The sequence below is a fragment of the Hemiscyllium ocellatum genome, chromosome 16 (genome assembly GCF_020745735.1).
Source record: "Hemiscyllium ocellatum isolate sHemOce1 chromosome 16, sHemOce1.pat.X.cur, whole genome shotgun sequence".
NCBI lineage: Eukaryota > Metazoa > Chordata > Chondrichthyes > Orectolobiformes > Hemiscylliidae > Hemiscyllium > Hemiscyllium ocellatum.
In genome coordinates this window covers 74,494,874-74,513,295 of record NC_083416.1, presented here as the reverse complement: position 1 = coordinate 74,513,295, position 18,422 = coordinate 74,494,874, and the positions used below count along the sequence as shown (strand labels likewise).

At 47.0% G+C, this 18,422-nt stretch overlaps 1 protein-coding gene across 1 annotated transcript in view; it reads right to left on the bottom strand.

Moving 5' to 3' along the window:
• LOC132823475 (F-BAR and double SH3 domains protein 2-like) overlaps nucleotides 1-18,422 on the bottom strand; it is a 70,095-nt gene that overhangs the window by 29,139 nt on the left and 22,534 nt on the right. Inside the window, exons 4-8 of the mRNA XM_060837381.1 lie at nucleotides 16,770-16,843; nucleotides 13,461-13,605; nucleotides 10,043-10,179; nucleotides 7,726-7,789; nucleotides 6,842-6,970 (exon numbers count right to left, since the gene is read on the bottom strand). Of these exons, the coding sequence (XP_060693364.1) occupies nucleotides 6,842-6,970; nucleotides 7,726-7,789; nucleotides 10,043-10,179; nucleotides 13,461-13,605; nucleotides 16,770-16,843 (549 nt within the window). The remainder of the gene's footprint in view (nucleotides 1-6,841; nucleotides 6,971-7,725; nucleotides 7,790-10,042; nucleotides 10,180-13,460; nucleotides 13,606-16,769; nucleotides 16,844-18,422) is intronic.

Below are 18,422 nucleotides of genomic sequence, written 5' to 3'. Positions count from 1 at the left end.
GATGGGAGAACGTTGTGCTACTTGACTGCAAGAAGTTGCCATTTTGGATGGGGGGATGGTCTTGGGGGTTGGACGGAGGACAATGTTGGGTTATTATTTTAGACAACGCTCACCCTTGCTTCCAAAATGCACCCACTGCTTCGCCCTCACACCCCAACACTTGATTTGATTTATTACTGTCATGTGTACTGAGGTACAGGGAAAAGGGTTGTCTTACAGGCTTTATGGGCAGATCCTATCATACAAATACATCGGGGTAACAGAATAGAGTGAGAAAGAGATTAATATTGACATTAAACAGGTCCATTAAAAGTCTGCCAACAGCAGGGAAGAAGCTGTTCTTCAATCTGTTTGTACGTGTATACAAACGTTTTACATCTTCGGCCCGTTGGACGAGGGTGGAAGAGAGAATAACTGGGTGGGAGGGAGGGGTCTTTAATTATGTTGGCTGCTTTCCCAATGCAGTGGGAGGTGTAGGTGAAGCCAATGGATAGGAGATTGGTTTGTGTGATGGCCTGGGCTGTGTTCATAGCTCTGGAGTTCCTTTCAGTCTTGGGAAGGGCTCTTGCCATACCAAGGTGTAATGCATCCAGATAGGATGCTTTCGATGAGGTATCCACATAAGTTTGTAAGACCTTAATGGACATTCTTAATTTACGTCACACGTACTTACATTCCCCGTGTGATCATTCATCTTAGGAGTCCCCCATTTGTCTTTAGAAAACGAGAAGAGGCTGCTCCAGATGCGGCCATGAGGGAGAAGGGAGCGATGGGATACTGGAGGAATAGATCATCCATATGGGAGGAAGCTCATGTGGAAGCTCATGGATCTACTTGGTCATTGACCGCCCTGTTCCTGTCAGATCACATTTAACCCACCAAAGAGGTTTTTCTGATGTTATGAATCATGCATAAAGTCACATGGCGTTCTGGTTGAATTCATTTGGGCGAGAGCAGAGCAACTCCTGCGAGCAACTCATTTCTGGCTTTGGCAATCCACCTCAAACAGAATGCCAGCTGGCAAAGTCATGTGATGTCACATCCAACATCAAACCAAAGCTCAGTGCCTGCTTTGCAAACTCAGAATAATCGCACACAGCTCACAGTAACCAAACTAAACACCAGGCTGACAGTCTGCAAATTCCCACAACAACCTGCAGCAGAATTCTTCGTTCATCCAAACAGGGCTTTGAACCTCAGACTCCACCCTCTGCATTCTTTTTCCCACACTGGGGGCAATAGACCGGCAGGGCAATGCGTTCCTCTGAAAAGTGGTTTGGAGAAGTGTGAAACAAGACCAGAAAATGCCGGAAAAGCTCAACAGGTCTGACGGCATCTGTGAAAGGAAATCGAAGTTAACGTTTCAGGTCCGTTGACCTGGAACTCGCATCCAGGACTCTGTTCTGAGGAAGTGTCACTCAACTCTGATTTCTCTTTGCAGATGTTGCCAGACCTGCTGAGCTTTTCCAGCATTTTCTGTTTATATGTGTTTCTGATCTACAGCATCAGCAGGTCGATCTGTTTTCATTTAGATAAATATAAATGAGGAGTACCTGTTTCTCGTGGTCAAAGAGGAGAGAGATTTAAGGTGATTTACAAAAGAAGCAGAGATAAAATGAGAAAAAAAAGTTTCTATGCAGCAAATTGTTAGGATTTCCAGCCTAGGGCAGTGGAAATAGATTGAACAGAAGCATTCGAAAGGGGAACTGGATAAATATATGGCCAAGAAAAAAAAAATTGCAGGACTACAGAATAGGCTGGGGCTGTTTTCCCTGGAACATCAGATGCTGAGAAGTGACCTTAAAGAGGTTTATAAAATCACGAGGAGGCATGGATATGATAAATAGACACGGTATTTCCCTGGGGTGGAAAAATCCAGAACTAGAGGGCATAGGTTTAGGATGAGAGGGGAAAGATATAAAAAAGACCTGAGGGGCAACTTTTTCACGCAGAGGGTGGTACGTGTATGAAATGTGCTGTCAGAGGAAGTGGTGGAGGCTGGTACAATTGCAACATTGAAAAGGCATTTGGATGGGTATATGAATAGGAAGGGTTTGGAGGGATATGGGCCGGGTGCTGACAGGTGGGACTAGATTAGGTTGAGATATCTGGTCGGCGTGGACAGGTTGGATTGAAGGGTCTGTTTTCATGCTGTACATCTCTATGACTATGGGAGAAAGTGAGGGAGTGGAGCCAACTGAATTGCTCTGTGGAGTAGCAAGCACAGATTCAATGGGATGAATGGCCTCATGATGCATTGCACTGTTCTGAAATTCTAATAGGATGAAGAGGTCTTTCAGCGAGGGCGCAGGTAATATGCTGAATGCCCTCACTCTTTATTGTCAATCCTGCAGTTTTATATTGCTGAAGCACAGACACATTTTTATAAATCATTTTATGGTTTGGAACGGAGCTCATCCTCATTCAGAAATGATACAAAGTGGGAAGTACTAATCTGTTTCACACCTACTTCTGTAATGACCTCCGAGTTGCCTCATTGCCAAGTCCAACTTTTACGCTGTTCCTTCCTTAGGATTTCTCTCCCTTTGACAGACAGGACCTAAACCAGGCCTTTCTCTCCCCAGCATCCTTAGAACATAGAACAGCACAGGAACAGGCCCCTTGGCTCACAATGCTGTGTCAAACATGATGCCAAGCTAAGCTAATCCCTTCTGCATGGCCTTGGTCTATATCCATCCACTGATTGCTTCTTCATGAGCTTACCTAAAAGCCCCCTAAATGCCCCTATTGTATCTGTCTTGCCCCCACTGTATCTGCCTTGCCCCCACATCTCTTTTGAACTTTCCCCCCTCGCCTTAAATGCATGCCCCCATAGTATTAGATATTTCAATTCTAGGAAAAAGATTTTGACTGTCAGCCCTATCTATGCCTCTGGGAATTTTATGAACTTGTTTCCATGGCCTGTGTTTTTCTCTTATACCTTTTATATCCATGACCATGCAGAGATTCCCAAGGTCCAGACAGCAAACCTAGTCCATGTCCTTCTGATCAAAGTCATACTGAGCAGGAACTACCCACACAAAGCAGCACAGTGGCTCAGCGGTTAGCACTGCTGCCTCACAGGACCAGGGTTCCAGGTTCGATTCCAGCCTGGGGTGACTGTCTGTGTGGAGTTTACACATTCTCCCCGTGTCTGCGTGGGTTTCCTCCGGGTGCTCCGGTTTCCTCCCACAGTCACAAAGACGTGCAGGCCAGGTGAATTGGCCATGCTAAATTGCTCATAGTGTTAGCAAAGGGATAAATGTAGGAGAATGGGTGGGTTGCGTTTCGGCGAGTCGGTGTGGACTTGTGGGCTAAAGGGCCTGTTTCCACACTGTAAGTAATCTAATCTAATCTAATCATATCTTCTGGTTCCAGACTGTCCCATGAGGGGAAACATCCTCTCACCATTAGATGTACCTATAGGTGCATTAGAGTGAAATGGGTCTGAGTCCCTTCGAAGGGTCGGTGTGGACTTGTTGGGCCGAAGGGCCTGTTTTCACACTGTAGGGAATCTAATCTAAAGCTGGAAAGGACATAGAAAAGTCTCCAGTAGGAGGTAAATCCCAAAATTTCCCAAACTAAACAATATGGCATCCACTTATTTACAGTCATGGGTTTCTCATGAACTTTCAAATTGGGGTAAATGTGACAGTGCCATCAAATAGAGAAACTTAAAAATTGCTTGCAGCCGATCAAGTATACAGCGACATAATCCGGGAGGGATCACATTTAACATCATAAGGTGTGTGATAAGCATCACTGTAATTCAGGATCCACAATGTATTAGGAAACATTGTAATATTCTATGTTCTCAATGTTTCACCAACCTGTGAAACCAATCTGAAGCCCTTCTATCCTACACTATTCCATTTTTATCCATATGTTTATCCAATGACCACTTAAATGCCCTTAAAGTTGGCAAGTCTACTACTGTAAAAAGTGAGGTCTGCAGATGCTGGAGATCAGAGCTGAAAATGTGTTGCTGGTTAAAGCACAGCAGGTTAGGCAGCATCCAAGGAACAGGAAATTCGACGTTTCGGGCCAGAGCCCTGATGAAGGGCTTCCTTGGATGCTGCCTAACCTGCTGTGCTTTAACCAGCAACACATTTTCAGCTCGAGTCTACTACTGTTGCAGGCAGTGTGTTCCACGCCCACGAGCCTACCTCTGACATCTGTCCTATATCCATCGCCCCTCAATTTAAAGCTATGTCCCCTCATGCTAACCATCACCATCCGTGGAAAAAGACTCTCACTGTCCACTCTATCTAAATCTTAACAACCGAGAATTCTCAGAAAGAGCCCGTACTGACCAGAACCCCATTCAAAAAATGGAAGAGGTCGAGCAACAAAAGCTATGAAGTGTATTTGAAAATAAAAGCCTGCTTTGTTCAAATGGTTAGGAAGGCTAAAATCATCATAAAACAGAATCCTTATAGTAAGGAAACAGGCCCTTCGGCCCAACAGGTCCATACCAATTCGTCCGAAGAGTAAGCCACCCAGACCCATTCCCCTACACTTACTCCTTCTAATGCACCAACCTATACTTCCTGAACACCATGGGAATTTAGCATGGCCAATTCACCTGACCTGCACATCTTTGGACTGTGTGAGGAAACCGCAGCACTCAGAGGCAACCCACACAGACACAGGGAGAATGTGAAAACTCCACACAGACAGTCTCCCGAAACTGGAATCGAGCCCAGGTCCCTGGCGCTGTGAGGCAGCAGTGCTAACCACTGAGCCACCGTGTTCAAAATTCTAAAAGCACATCACTGAAGAAAGACAATAAGCCCGCATGCCTTTAAACACCCAGGTGCTTGGTCATGAGTCACTGATAGCTAACATGCAGGTGTAGCAAGTCGTTGGTACATTGGCCTTGATCACAAGAGGGCTCGAGTATAGAACTAAAGAAAGTTGTTTTGCTTCAATTGTGCTGAACCGTTGGTTAGGTTGCACCTGGCGAATTAAGAGCTGGTTTGGTTCCCCTTGCCTGATAAAGAGCATAATAGTCATAGAGATAATGCATCAGAGGTTCACCAGATTAACTTTCAAGAGAGCACTCCTTTGTGGAGTGATTGAGGAGATTGGGCTTGTATTCTCTAGAATTTAATAAAAAGATCAGAGGTGAATCTCATTGAAGTTTACAAGATTCTTAAGCCACTAGAATGGTGGATATAGGAAGGACGCTGCTGTTGGGTGGGTGTGTTGGAGGAATGTCCAAAACCAGGGGACACAGTCTCAGAATAAAAGACAAGTAATTTTGGACTGAAGAAAGAAGTTTCTTCACTCAAAGAGTGGTAAACCTTTGGAATTTTCTATTCCAGAGGGTTATGGGAACTCAGTCAATGTTGAAGATAGAGATTGGCGAATTTCTAGATACAAATGACATCAAAGGACAGGGAAATGGCATAGGAAGTGGTCTTTGAGGTATGTGATCAGCAATGTAGAATCACAAAACAGGCTCAAGGACCTGAATGGCCTACTCCTACTCCTATTTTCCTATGTTCACCTGCTGCTACGACCTCACCCAGGTCTTTGTAAGCTCTGGACCCAATTATTTCCATGTCTTTCTTGTAGATCCCTTGACCTCCAAAATCCTTGGACTCAAATTCATCCAAACCTCCACAAATTCAAATTATGCTGAGTCCTGTTCACCCCTGCACTGCTATGCTCACACTGACTCCCATCTGGCAACATCGCCATTATGAAATTCTCATCCTAGTTTCCAAGTCTCTCCGTGGTCTCACATCTCCCTATCTCTTGAACCTCCTCCCATCCCACAATCCTCCATGCTCTCTGCTCTCCTCCAGCTCTTCCCTCCTCTGCATCCCCAGTTTTAATCATCCCACCATCGACAGCTGTTAGCAAGCTCTGGGATCTCTCCCTGAACTCACTCTCTCCTTTTTTGACAATCTGTAATACTTAGTTAACCAAATTTATGACCGACTGTCCAAATATCTCCTGATGCGTTTGGTATTATATTTTGGTCTGTTAATCCTGCTATGAAAGGATGGTTACTGTGGTTGTTTTAAGTTTTTTTTTAAACTTGCAAGAGGTGTGGGCACTGTCAAGGTCAACTTTGGTTATTATTTATAAGTATTTATTGCCCACCAGCTTTGAAAAGACCCCTGGATTTGTACCTGAAGCATTGTAACCTGCAAGGCCATGGACCAGGTGGGATTAGAAAATGGGATTAGAATAGGTGGATAGTCTTTACTCACAGAGTGATAGGGGCCTGGAATGCACTGCCTGCAACCATAGTAGACTCGCCAACTTTAAGGGCACTTAAAAGGCATTGGATAGGCATACGGATGAGAATGGAGTAATGTAGGTTAGATGGGCTCTAGATTGGTCCCACAGGTTGGTGCTACAGAGGGTTGAAGGGCCTGTACTGCGCTGTAATGTTCTATATAGTGTATTCAACAGACCCAGAAAGGCCTTCTTCTGTGCTAAAACATTCTATGATTCTAACGATGAATCAAATTATCGTGGATCTGGAGTCACACGTAGGCCAGGCAGATTTCCTTCCTCAAAGGACATTCGCAAATAACTGATGGTCCTTTCATGGTCACCATCACTGAGACGAGCTTTCATTCCCAGATTTATGAAGTGAATTTGAATGTCACGTGTGACCATGGTAGGGTTTGAACCCATATCTCCAGAGAATTAGGCTGGCCGTCTGGACTAACATCATCTCCTCCAATTGAGATGACTTACAAGTTGCTTTGTGAGGGCTAGTGAGGAGAATAAGCAGCCATTAAGTCGTCTGTTAAGTGGCCTGTTTTATGTGCACATAATCTTGTGATCATAAAGCATGTTCGACTGGTCAACCCCATACCTTCATGACAATGGGCAGGTCAGTCTGGAGGTAATGGTCCTGGTGTGCCGTGACAGCAGCAAGCGACAGAAGGTATTCATTCCGAGCTTCCGTGACCCGATGGCTGCACTCGGACAATCTGGCAGAGAGCTTTAATTCAAAACATACGTGGTCAGGCAGCAAGTGGACTCCTGTGATCTCATACCACAGCAAGGACGGCATGGGAGAGAGAGCGCAGAGCAGATTCACTGGGACGGATACAAGGTTGAAGGACTCCAGAGGGAATCTGTTAAAGCTGAGTTTGAACTCTTTGAAGCAGAAAGGGTAAAGATAAGGTTTCATAGAGATAATTAGGAAGGTTTTGATAGAGCAAATGAGAAGCTAATGGCAGGAGAATCATTAACTGGGATCCTGTTAAGAAACTGATTGGCCAAAAAAACCGAGGCAACTGAAGGGAGCTATTTATTATATAAATACAGCGAGTTGTGATCTGGTAGGTTAAGGTGAGAGGGGAAAGATTTAAAAGGGGGAATTTTTTAATGTTGAGGGTGGTGTGTGTGTGAAATGAGTTGCCAGAGGAAGTAGTGGAGGTTGGTACAATTACAACATTGAAAAGGCAAGATAATGGGTATACGAATAGGAAGGGTTTAGACAGATATGGGCCAAATGTTGGTGAATGCAACTAGATGAATTTGGAATATCTTGCCGAACGGGGACACATTGGACCGAAGAGTCTGTTTCTGTGCTGCACGTCTCTACGGCTCTGTGAAATGTGCTGGATAAAAGGGACAGATGCAGTAGGAAATTTCCAAAAACAAATACGAGGAGAAAACTTCCATGGGAAATGCGGTCAGAAGCAGTACGATAGCTGCAACCTCCTGTGATTTTATGCCTGGCAATCCTACCTTTGCAGTCAGCTTCTGTAGACTGGTTTTTGAATGAAATATTCCAAACTCACTCTTTTTCGACCTAAAAAGGGCAAGGTAAAAATACCCTGTCAATTTATTACTAGCCCAGTGAAACAGGCTTGAGATTCTGTTGCACAAACATGAGTCATTTTGTTTGTTGCACAACTCGAAAATTTCCTCTAGTAGTCAACTTGAAACTAGGCAAACTCAGATGGGAATCAATGCTGCTTACCCCCAAACCCCCAGAGCTGATGTAACTTGGTTCAGAACACAAAGTGAGAAGTTTGTATCTTACATACAATCAGACTCCAAACATTGCTCAGAAAAATCTTTCAGGCCAAAGCCACTGTTTGAGAGACTGGAGCTGATCGCCTCCTGATGCAGCATTGCCAGATGAGTTTGCAGCAGTTCTCGGTCAAATTCCACCAAGTCATGTCGTCACGCTGCACCACACTGATATCCCAGACAGCAGGGTAAATATGGAGAGGGAGGCATGTGTTTGCAGGATGATTACACCATTATTTTTGTGTCTTTGCTGTGCTGTACTCAATCCAGTGAGAGTCAGTGTCTGCGGAACACATATCTCAGTGAGGGTCAGTGTGTGTGGGGAGGACCCTGAACCCCAGAGAGAGTCAGTGTGTGTGGGGGAGCTCATTCCCCAGTGAGAGTCAGTGTGTGTGGGGGGGACCCTGTTTGTCAGTGTGTGTGTGTGTGCGCGTGTGTGTGTGTGTATGTGTGTGAGAGAGAGACACCCAGTTCCCCAGTGAGAGACAGTGTGTGTGGGTGTGTGTGTGTGTGCATGTGGGGAGGGGGACCCCATACCACAGGGAGAGTCAGTGTATGTGTGGGACCTAGTTCCCCAGGGAGAGTCAGTGTGTTTGGGGGGGACCCTGTGTGTGTGTGAGTAGGACCCAGTTCCCCAGTGAGAGTCAGTGTGTGTGTGTGTGTGTGTGTGTTGGATGGGGGGTGGGATGGTTGGGACTCTGTACCCCAGTGAGAGTCAGTGTGTGTGTGTGTGGGACCCTGTACCCCAGTGAGGGTGTGTGTGTGTGTGTGTGTGTGTGTGTGTGTGTGTGTGTGTGTGTGTGTGTGTGTGAGACACCCAGTTCCCCAGTGAGAGACAGTGTGTGTGTGGAGGGGACCCTGAACCCCAGAGAGATTCAGTGTGTGTGCGAGAATGACAGACTCTGTGTGTGTGATTGTGAGCGTGAGTGCGAGAGGGAGAGAAAGAGGGAGAGAGAGAGAGAGAGAGGCATCCCATACCCCAGTCAGAGTCTGTGTGTGTGTGTGTGTGTGTGTGTGACCCTCTTCTGCAGTGACAGTCAGTGTGTGTGGGTGTGTGTGTGTGTATGTGGGGAGGGGGACCCCGTACCACAGGGAGAGTCAGTGTATGTGTGGGACCTAGTTCCCCAGGGAGAGTCAGTGTGTTTGGGGGGGACCCTGTGTGTGTGTGAGTAGGACCCAGTTCCCCAGTGAGAGTCAGTGTGTGTGTGTGTCTGTGTGTCTGTGTGTGTGTGTGTGTTGGATGGGGGGTGGGATGGGGGGGACCCTGTACCCCAGTGAGAGTCAGTGTGTGTGTGTGTGTGTGTGTGTGTGTGTGTGTGTGTGTGTGTGTGTGTGTGTGTGGGTGGTGTGTGTGTGTGTGGGACCCTGTACCCCAGTGAGGGTCAGAGTGTGTGTGTGTGTGTGTGTGTGTGTGTGTGTGTGTGTGACCCTGTGCCCCAGTGAGAGTCAGTGTGTGTGTGTGTGTGTGTGTGTGTGTGTGTGTGTGTGTGTGTGTGTGTGTGTGTGACCCTGTGCCCCAGTGAGAGTCTGTGTGTGTGTGTGTGTGTGTGTGTGTGTGTGTGTGTGTGTGTGTGTGTGGGGGGGGGGGGGGGGGGGACCCCATACCACAGGGAGAGTCAGTGTGTGTGGGGGACCCTGTACCCCACTGAGAGTCAGTACGTGTATGGGACCCCGTACCCCAGTGAGAGTTTGTGTGTATGGGGGGGGGAACCCCATTCCCCAGTGAGAGCCAATGTGTGTGTGTGTGTGTGGGGGGGGGGGGGAGGGTAAGGACTCCGTACCCCAGTGAGAGTCAGTGTGTGTGTATGGGGTACCCCATTCCCTAGTGAGAACCAGTGTAAATGGGACCTATATATAAGTGAGAAACAGTGATATTTGGAAGGTTGGATGTGGTGAAGGAAATCTGGAGAAAATAAAATATGAGTGAAAGTGGAAATATTCTTCAGAACGCCCCGTCGCCCACCTCCCCCATCCATGGGCATTTCCAACCTGCTCCAGTTCCTGTTTCACTCCGCGCTGAGTTTCTTACTTGGCCTCAGCCTCTGCTGCTTTCTCCCGGGCGATCTCAGCAATCCTCTGCATCTGCCAATACTTCTTCTTCGCTTTATTCACCTCTTTCACTGCCTCAAACAGCTCCGACTGGATTCTAACCAGCTGCTCTGAGCACTGCCAAATAAACACAGAAACAGCATGGGTCTCACCTACCCCACCCTGATGAGGATTACCGAGTCGATGTGGTTGGGAGAGGTCATGGGTTTGTATCCTGTCAAAGTCTATGATTAGAGAAAAGATCCACACACAGAGGGGAAAGGTGTGAGTGGGATTTCTAGATATGAGGACAGTTGAGGAGACAGTGAGGTCTGCAGATGCTGGAGATCAGAGCTGAAAATGTGTTGCTGGAAAAGCGCAACAGGTCAGGCAGCATCCAAGGAACAGGAGAGTCGACGTTTCGGGCATAAGCCTTTCTTCAGGAAAGACAGTTTCTGAACACAGTTGAGGACAGTAGACTCATGATAGATTAGACTCAGGCTATGGATACTATGGAGATGAACATTAAACTGAAAAGAGAGATGGAAACGAATTATTTGGGGGTTCATTTAAAACTCATGTAAGGAGAAACAAGCAAAGCCCTTCCTGAGGAGGTCATTTTCTGTTGACAGTTCAGAGGAAAAGGAAATCCCGTGGATTAATACACAAGGGACTGAAATCTAAAAGAGAGTAGATGTGAGTAGCTCAGAGAAGCTGAGGAGGTGAGTATTTGTTTCAGAAGGGTGTTGTTGGTTGGTCAGTTGAAAAGGAACCCTGTTGAGATACACCATCGGGATTGGCTTGAGCCAAGTGAGCAAGGTGTTGGTAGATGTCAGTGTTACCTCCACCCAGGGATCCTCAGGTACTAAACAAGTGCCAGTGAAAAGCAGCTTGAGGGATAAGCACATTCATTTGGAAAAATAACAAATCTTATGTACTAGTGACAGAGCTGTAAAGACACAAAGCCATATCTGTGTGCCGACTGATGCAAATGCTTGTAATTTAATACTGTGTATTTGTGTGGTCTTGACTGTTTTAAGGGAAAAAAATCATCTTGGAGTGAAGTCGAGGGCATAAGTTCAAGGTGAGATGGGAAAGGTTTAAAAATGAGTAACTTTCGAAGGGATTTGAAAGGAGTGAGGATTTTAAGAATTTAGAGGGACAACTTTTTCACAGAGGGTGGTACGTGTATGGAATGAGCTGCCAGAGGAAGTGGTGGAGGCCGGTACAATTACAGCATTTAACAGGCATCTGGATGGGTATATGAATAGGAAGGGTTAAGAGGGATATGAACCAAATGCTGGCAAATAGGACTAGATTAGGTTAGGATATCTGGTTGGCGTGGACAAATTGGACCAAAGGGTCTGTTTCTGTGCTGTATGACTCTATGGAAATGTACAGTTACAATGTTTAAAAGACATTTGGATAAGTACATGAATAGGAAAGATTTGGAGGGATAGGGACCAGGAGCAGGCAGGTGGGACTAGTTTAGTTTGGGATTATGTTTGGCATGGACTGGTTGGACTGAACAGTCTGTTTCCGTGCTGTATGATTCTATGACTCTATAAATACCATACGGATGGAAATACATGCTTTATTGTCCATTGAGTTTGGGTCTTGCAGTTAGAATGAATCAGATTTAGTCTATTGCTTCCTTTCATCAGAATTTGGGGATTCCTTTCTCTTCAGGTTACTGTTCTCATGAGGATTACAATGTGCTCATCCTCCTTGTGTTTGAGTCAATGATAGCCTGTTTGTTGGTAATCACACTCACTGTAGTTTGATGGCATAACGTGTGTATGTAAACAGAAATATGAAAATCACTCAACAGTAGAGAAGTAGAATGCTAGCACAAGGTGACACAGTGTGATAGGTTTATGATTGATACATCTCTGTGAAGAGAGAGTGAGCAGTAAGATTAGTTTGACATTCATACAGGTCTGAAGGCAAAGACTAGGACAGTGGAATTGATGCAGAGAGTGTGGGGCGGTAGAATTAGTTCGAGATTGACATAGGGCTAAGGGCTAGACTTGCTACCACAGCTACATCTCCTTTCTCAGCACCTGTCTATGGAACAGACTGACCCCGGACTACATTCAGACCAACAAAATTTGGAACCAACCAGGACAACCTGTAACTACAACAAATCCGAAGCCTCCAGCAACAGACCTCCCTCCGGATCCTCCACTCCATGCTTGCAGCCATGCGCCGCTACCTACATTCCCTGCAGTCAGCCCTACCCCAGCTCAGGACAACACTCTCACAGACCTGCAAAGGACCTCTACTGTTCTATCCAAACAGACCCCACCAAGAAGGATATATTTCCCTCCCCTCCCCTATCAGCGTTCCAGTAAGACCACTCCCTCCGCGACTCCCTCGTCAAGTCCACATCCCCCACCAACCCAACCTCCACTCCCAGCACCTTCCCCTGCAACCACAATGCAAAACTTGTGCCCACACTCCCCCCCTCACTTCCCTCAAGGCCCCAAGGGATCCTTCCATATCCGTAACAAATTCAGCTGCACCTCCACACAATCATTTACTGCATCCGCTGCACCCGATGTGGCCTCCTCTACATTGGGGAGACAGGTCGCCTACTTGCGGAAAATTTCAGACAACACCTCTGGGACACCCGCACCAACCAACCCAACCACTCCGTGGCTGAACACTTTAACTCCCCCTTCCACTCCGTCAAGGACATGCAGGTCCTTGGCCTTGTCCATCGCCAGACCATGGCAACACGACGCCTGGAGGAAGAGCGCCTCATCTTCCACCTAGGAACCCTCCAACCACACGGGATGAATGCAGATTTCTCCAGCTTTCTCATTCCCCCTCCCCCCACCTTGTCTCAGTCCCAACCCTCGGACTCAGCACCACCTTCTTGACCTGCAATCTTCTTCCCAACCTCTCCGCCCCACCCCCGCTCCGGCCTATCACCCTCACCTTAACCTCCTTCCACCTATCACATTCCCAACACCGTTCCCCCAAGTCCCTCCTCCCTACCTTTTATCTTAGCCTGCTTGGCACACCCTCCTCATTCCTGAAGAAGGGCTGATGCCCAAAATGTTGATTCTCCTGCTCCTTGGATGCTGCGCTTTTCCAACAACACATTTTTCAGCATAGGGCTAAGAAGACAGAGTGGGGCATTAGGATTTGTTTGGGATTGATACATGGATATGGAGAGAGTGGGTCACTTCATGGGTAGCTCTTGCCAAGAATTGGCTCAGGTATAAGGGTCAATTGTGCTATAAATGGAAGTAGGTCAATGGCAATCACCAATCTCTGCCAGCTCTAGATTGGCATCAATAAAACCTTGTCCTACTCACCCAAAAATACCTTCCCTGTGTCAGTAATGGCCATACACAGCTCAGAGAAAAATGAGACAGAAACCTCGGCAAAGCCAGGGAGCAGTGTCTCACCTTCTTCAATCTCAGCTCCTTGGCCGAGCGCACAGTCTTCGCTGCCTCCACATTGACCGTCCGGTAATTCTCCGCTGCCGCAACACGTGCCAGGCCGAGCTGGACCGTCGCTTCGATGGTGGAACGCCAGACCACTGAGGCCATCCTAGAACACAGCAACAGGCCGTTCAGCCCCTCGAGTACAGCAGCAGGTGGAGGCCATTCAGCCCCTTCTATTCTCGAATCAGATCACAGGTGTTTCCTCCTATATTTCACTCACTTCCCTCTGCAGCGCCCACTTCCCCCAGCAGGGTATGGTATAAGGGACTAGCAATCTGCTGCCCTGTACAATTTCCAGTCAGATTGCTAAACTGGCCCACCATCCAGCAAGCAGGGACCCCAACACTGAGATACTGAAGGCAACAGCAAATCTCAGCCTGACCTTTCCCCTTTGAAGAAACAACCAAAGCAGGTCATTACAGATATTAGACCGCCATTCATAAATCCACGAGAAAATTCATGAGGAACATCTTTTCACAGACTGATAACTGAACTTGTTCCAACAGGGTGTGTTTGAGGAGAGTAGGTGCAGTTACAGATAACTAAGATGAGTAAAGAAGGATTGGGAGAACACAATGATGAGGGAGTCACATGTGAAGACTACCCAACAGCATGGACCAAATGCCCTGTCTCTGGGGCTGCAGGCGTTAAAGACATACACATGCTGGAAACAATGTTGAACACTAAGCCTAGGGTCAGAGATCAGGCAGGATTGTGTGTGTGTGTGTGTGTGTGTGTGTGTGTGTGTGTGTGTGTGTGTGTGTGTGTGTGTGTATTTTGAGACACACACACACACACACACACACACACACACAGATAGAGAGGAGAGAGAGAGGGGGAGAGAGATAGACAGTAGCATGATACCAGCTTCAGGGGAACAGGGGGATGGAATGGTTAGCGTAACAGAGCAACTGCTCCAGTTAATCCAATAGCCCAGGACCCTCAGATTCATCTCAGCAAGGAAACAAACAAAAGGTAGGGGTTTAGAGAAAGCCACTCCTGGATCACTCTCTCATACTCTCCACTGGAGAGTTTGGAATTAGTCATCAGGAACATTTTGACCCTCACACCTGGTCACTGAACCAGCCCACCTCAGCGGGTCCCTGTATGTGATTGGTGTAAGACAGCTAGTGGTTTGTCATTGAGGATGAGAAAATGTTATGGTCACACCATTTCATGAACACAAATGTGGCACTGAATACACACTCCAGGAATTCTTTCTCTCCCTGGTGACGGATTCAGGCTGTAACCAATCTGGCCACAAAAAGGCAACGAGCACAATAACCTCATCCCACTCTGGGTCACCCCGTAACGCCCTGACCCAAACCACCACGTACAGGTCCGTGGGAGTCGGGACATGGGGAGGGCATGGGATCGAGGGACCTGGGGAGGGTGGGATCGAGGGACATGGGAGGGGTTGGGAGGGAGTGGAATTGAGGGACATGGGGAGGGGTTGGGAGGGAGTGGGATTGAGAGACATGGGGAGAGTGTGGATGTGAGGAATATCAGGGTGAGTCTGGGTGTCAGGGAGATGGTAGGTAAAAGTAGATGATTGTGAAACAAAGTTCTTTGCTAATTTTGTTGGTGTCCAAGAAATGGCGTACTCTCCAGTACAAGACAGAACATGTAATGGTCATGAGGCCAGAATTACAAAAATATTGAAGGGAAATTCAATTAAATACAGAAGTATTGTTCAAAAACAGAATACACATTTAGGAAGGAAGCAGTTGATCATGAAGAGAGTTGATATATTTCAGGAAGTTCTGGTAAGTACAAACACACTGGAGTTCAAGAGTCGTATGGAGTTAATTCAGGGCAGCATTGAGATGTTAGATCTTTAGCGACCATTGCCTTTTATCCAAATTCACTGTGTGCTACTGTTAAAAAAAAACATGCTTCCTAGTCTCAGCTGCAGTGTAGCATAACTGTGTCACCCACCCTCTGTATCGGTGCAAGAACTGTAGAGTCTGGTTAGCCACAAAGACTGGGGACAGGATTTGAGAGTATGTCACAGTTGATGTCTTATATTATGGTTTGTACCTTCACACACAGAGACACACACAGTCTTTCCTCTTTAAGCAGGTGTAAGGAGGCTTTGGACGCCGAGTGTCAAATCTGTCGAACCACATCAAGACGACTCAATCCGTAACCAGCAGACCCAGATTGGGATTTATTATTCTTTCCCGGGATGGCAATGTCAAAGGTCAGACGATTTCAGCACCATTCCCGCACTGGTTTGAGAATGCACAGCTTCTGATTCAGAGACAGGAATGCTCCCCACTGAGTCACTAGATCACCTCACAGTCTGAGCTTACTCACCCAGTCCATCACAAAGACTGTGGTCAGAAAATATCATGCACTGCAGCCAAACATCTGCCGAATCTGATTCACAAAAAATAACAGCCGATTCAAACTGCTCCGTGGGATACAGAGCAGCACACCAGGTGAACACTCTAAATGCAGGACCGAGGGAGTGCTACACAGTCAGAGGTTCAATGCTGAGGGAGTGCTGCACTGTCAGAGGGTCAGTATTGAAGGATGCCGCACTGTCAAAGGGTCAATATTGAGGGAGTGCCGCACTGCCAGTGGGTCAATACTGAGAGGGTGCCATACTGTCAGAGGGCCAATACTGAGGGAGCGCTGCACTGTCAGAGGGTCAATACTGAGGGAGCGCCGCACTATCAGAGGGTCAATACTGAGGGAGCGCCACACTATCAGAAGGTCAGTATCGAGGGAGTGTTGCACTGTCAGAGAGGTATTAGATTGAAGGAGAACTGCTGGAGGGCCTACCTTTCAGATCTGACATTCCCCCTGGTGTCCTAGGCCAATATATATCCCTTACACAACATCAGTAAACCAAACAATGTGTTTGTCATTTTGCAATGGTGGTAGTTTGCTGTGCTCATTTGCCTATGTCTAAAAAATACAATGTTGGCTGTAGGTTCTTTGGGACATCCTGAGATTAGGTGTTATATAAATTCAAGTCTTTCTTTAAAAATCAGTTCAGATGTTTTATTTGTTCTGGGAATAGATGAGTATGCTGTCAGTTGTTGGCTAACCCTACCTGCCCCTTGAGATGGTAGATTTTGACCACATGTTGTCGTAGTCTGTGTCTCCCAGTGTCACTGGGTAGGGAGGTCCAATCTTGTAGATCAGTTTACAATGATGACTGACCCGAAATCCTGTCCCCAGCATTGCACCAAGTCTTGGTGCGTCCACCAGAATCCTGGAAGGACGAGGACTCTCACAGTTCCTGACTGAGGCCATTACCTGTTGTCACTTGTATCCGGTTTTCCACGATTCCAATCTTTCTTCAAGAACTGTCCAGCCAACCTCTGCAATGCCTGAAAGAAAAAGCTTTGCATCAAAAGTAAGGTCAGAAAGGTCTAACCAGTGATTGAACTGTGTCCTGGGTTTTACACAAGCCCCAGGGTGAAGTTAGAGAACAATCAGGTAAACTTAACTCTCAGGTATGAGAATTTGAAGACACCCTTTCCCAGACTAACTGATCCTAGAATCCACTGATAACTGAACCAGAGGTTCATCTCCACACTGCACCCCCTCACAGACTCCATCCTTATTTCATCACCTCGGGCAAGTTTAATCAAAACACAATGTCAGCTTGCACATACACTGTCCAAACCTCTCTGCTCTGTGACGTAACTTGCATCGAGTCCAACTCAATCATCACCCCCGTGTTCACGAACTTACGCTGGCGTCTGGTTTGGTAACCCCTCAATGTCAAAATTTGACCCCTGTTATCCAATTCCTCCAAACCCACCCCTCGCTATCACAGTACTTCCTTCCAGTCCTCCGACTCTCAGCAGGAACTACGTGGGCGGCACGGTGGCACAGTGGTTAGCACTGCTGCCTCACAGCGCTTGAAGACCCGGGTTCAATTCCCGACTCAGGCGACTGACTGTGTGGAGTTTGCACGTTCTCCCCGTGTCAGCGTGGGTTTCCTCCGGGTGCTCCGGTTTCCTCCCACAGTCACAAAGATGTGCGGGTCAGGTGAATTGGCCATGCTAAATTGCCCGTAGTGTTAGGTAAGGGGTAAATGTAGGGGTATGGGTGGGTTTCGCTTCGGCGGGTCGGTGTGGACTTGTTGGGCCGAAGGGCCTGTTTCCACACTGTAAATCTAATCTAATCTAATCTACACTCCTCGAGTTCTGGTGCCTTGAGCCTCCTCATTTTAACACCCGCTCCACTATTGGTGATGAAAGGTTATGCCCGAATCATCGACTCTGTTGCTCCTCAGATGCTGCCTGACCTGCTGTGCCTTTTCCAGCGCCACACTTTATCACCACCACCCCCACCCCCCTCCTCCACGATTGGTGGCTATGCTTACAGCTCCTTCCAGATGCTGGGTTACCGACCCCTAACAGCTTGTGGATCAAGTGGAGTGGAGCCTCCAATCCACCTTTTTATGTTGGGTCTGAGGTCCTGTTTGCTTCCCAATGAATCACTTGGCAATCTTGACCGCCTTGTCTTAACGACAAGGTTTCCTTTATAAAAACTTTAATCGACCCATTCTGATATGTCATGACACCGCTCTGGAGCACATGGGAATTCTAGCTCAGAGATAGGAACACTACTACCGTGCTGAGATGTAGTTTGTAGCATGATTACATTGGTAAAAATTACATTGACAACTTTGACGTGATTACAAAGATGTTCAGCAGCCAGGGATGGCACCTCAGTCTCTTGCCAAAGACTGTGTGACATTGTCAGATTGGAGGAAGCTGGTACTATTTCCATGTTAACTCTTACAGAGCCACTACTTTGTACATCGCTGTCCAGGGACCTCAGCCCTGGAAGTCCCTCCCTCGACATTTTCCCCTCCTTTGCTACTTTAAGAAACACCTAGATTTTTATCCAAAGTCCAATTATTGACCCTAAAACTTCTTTAAGTGGCTAAGACCG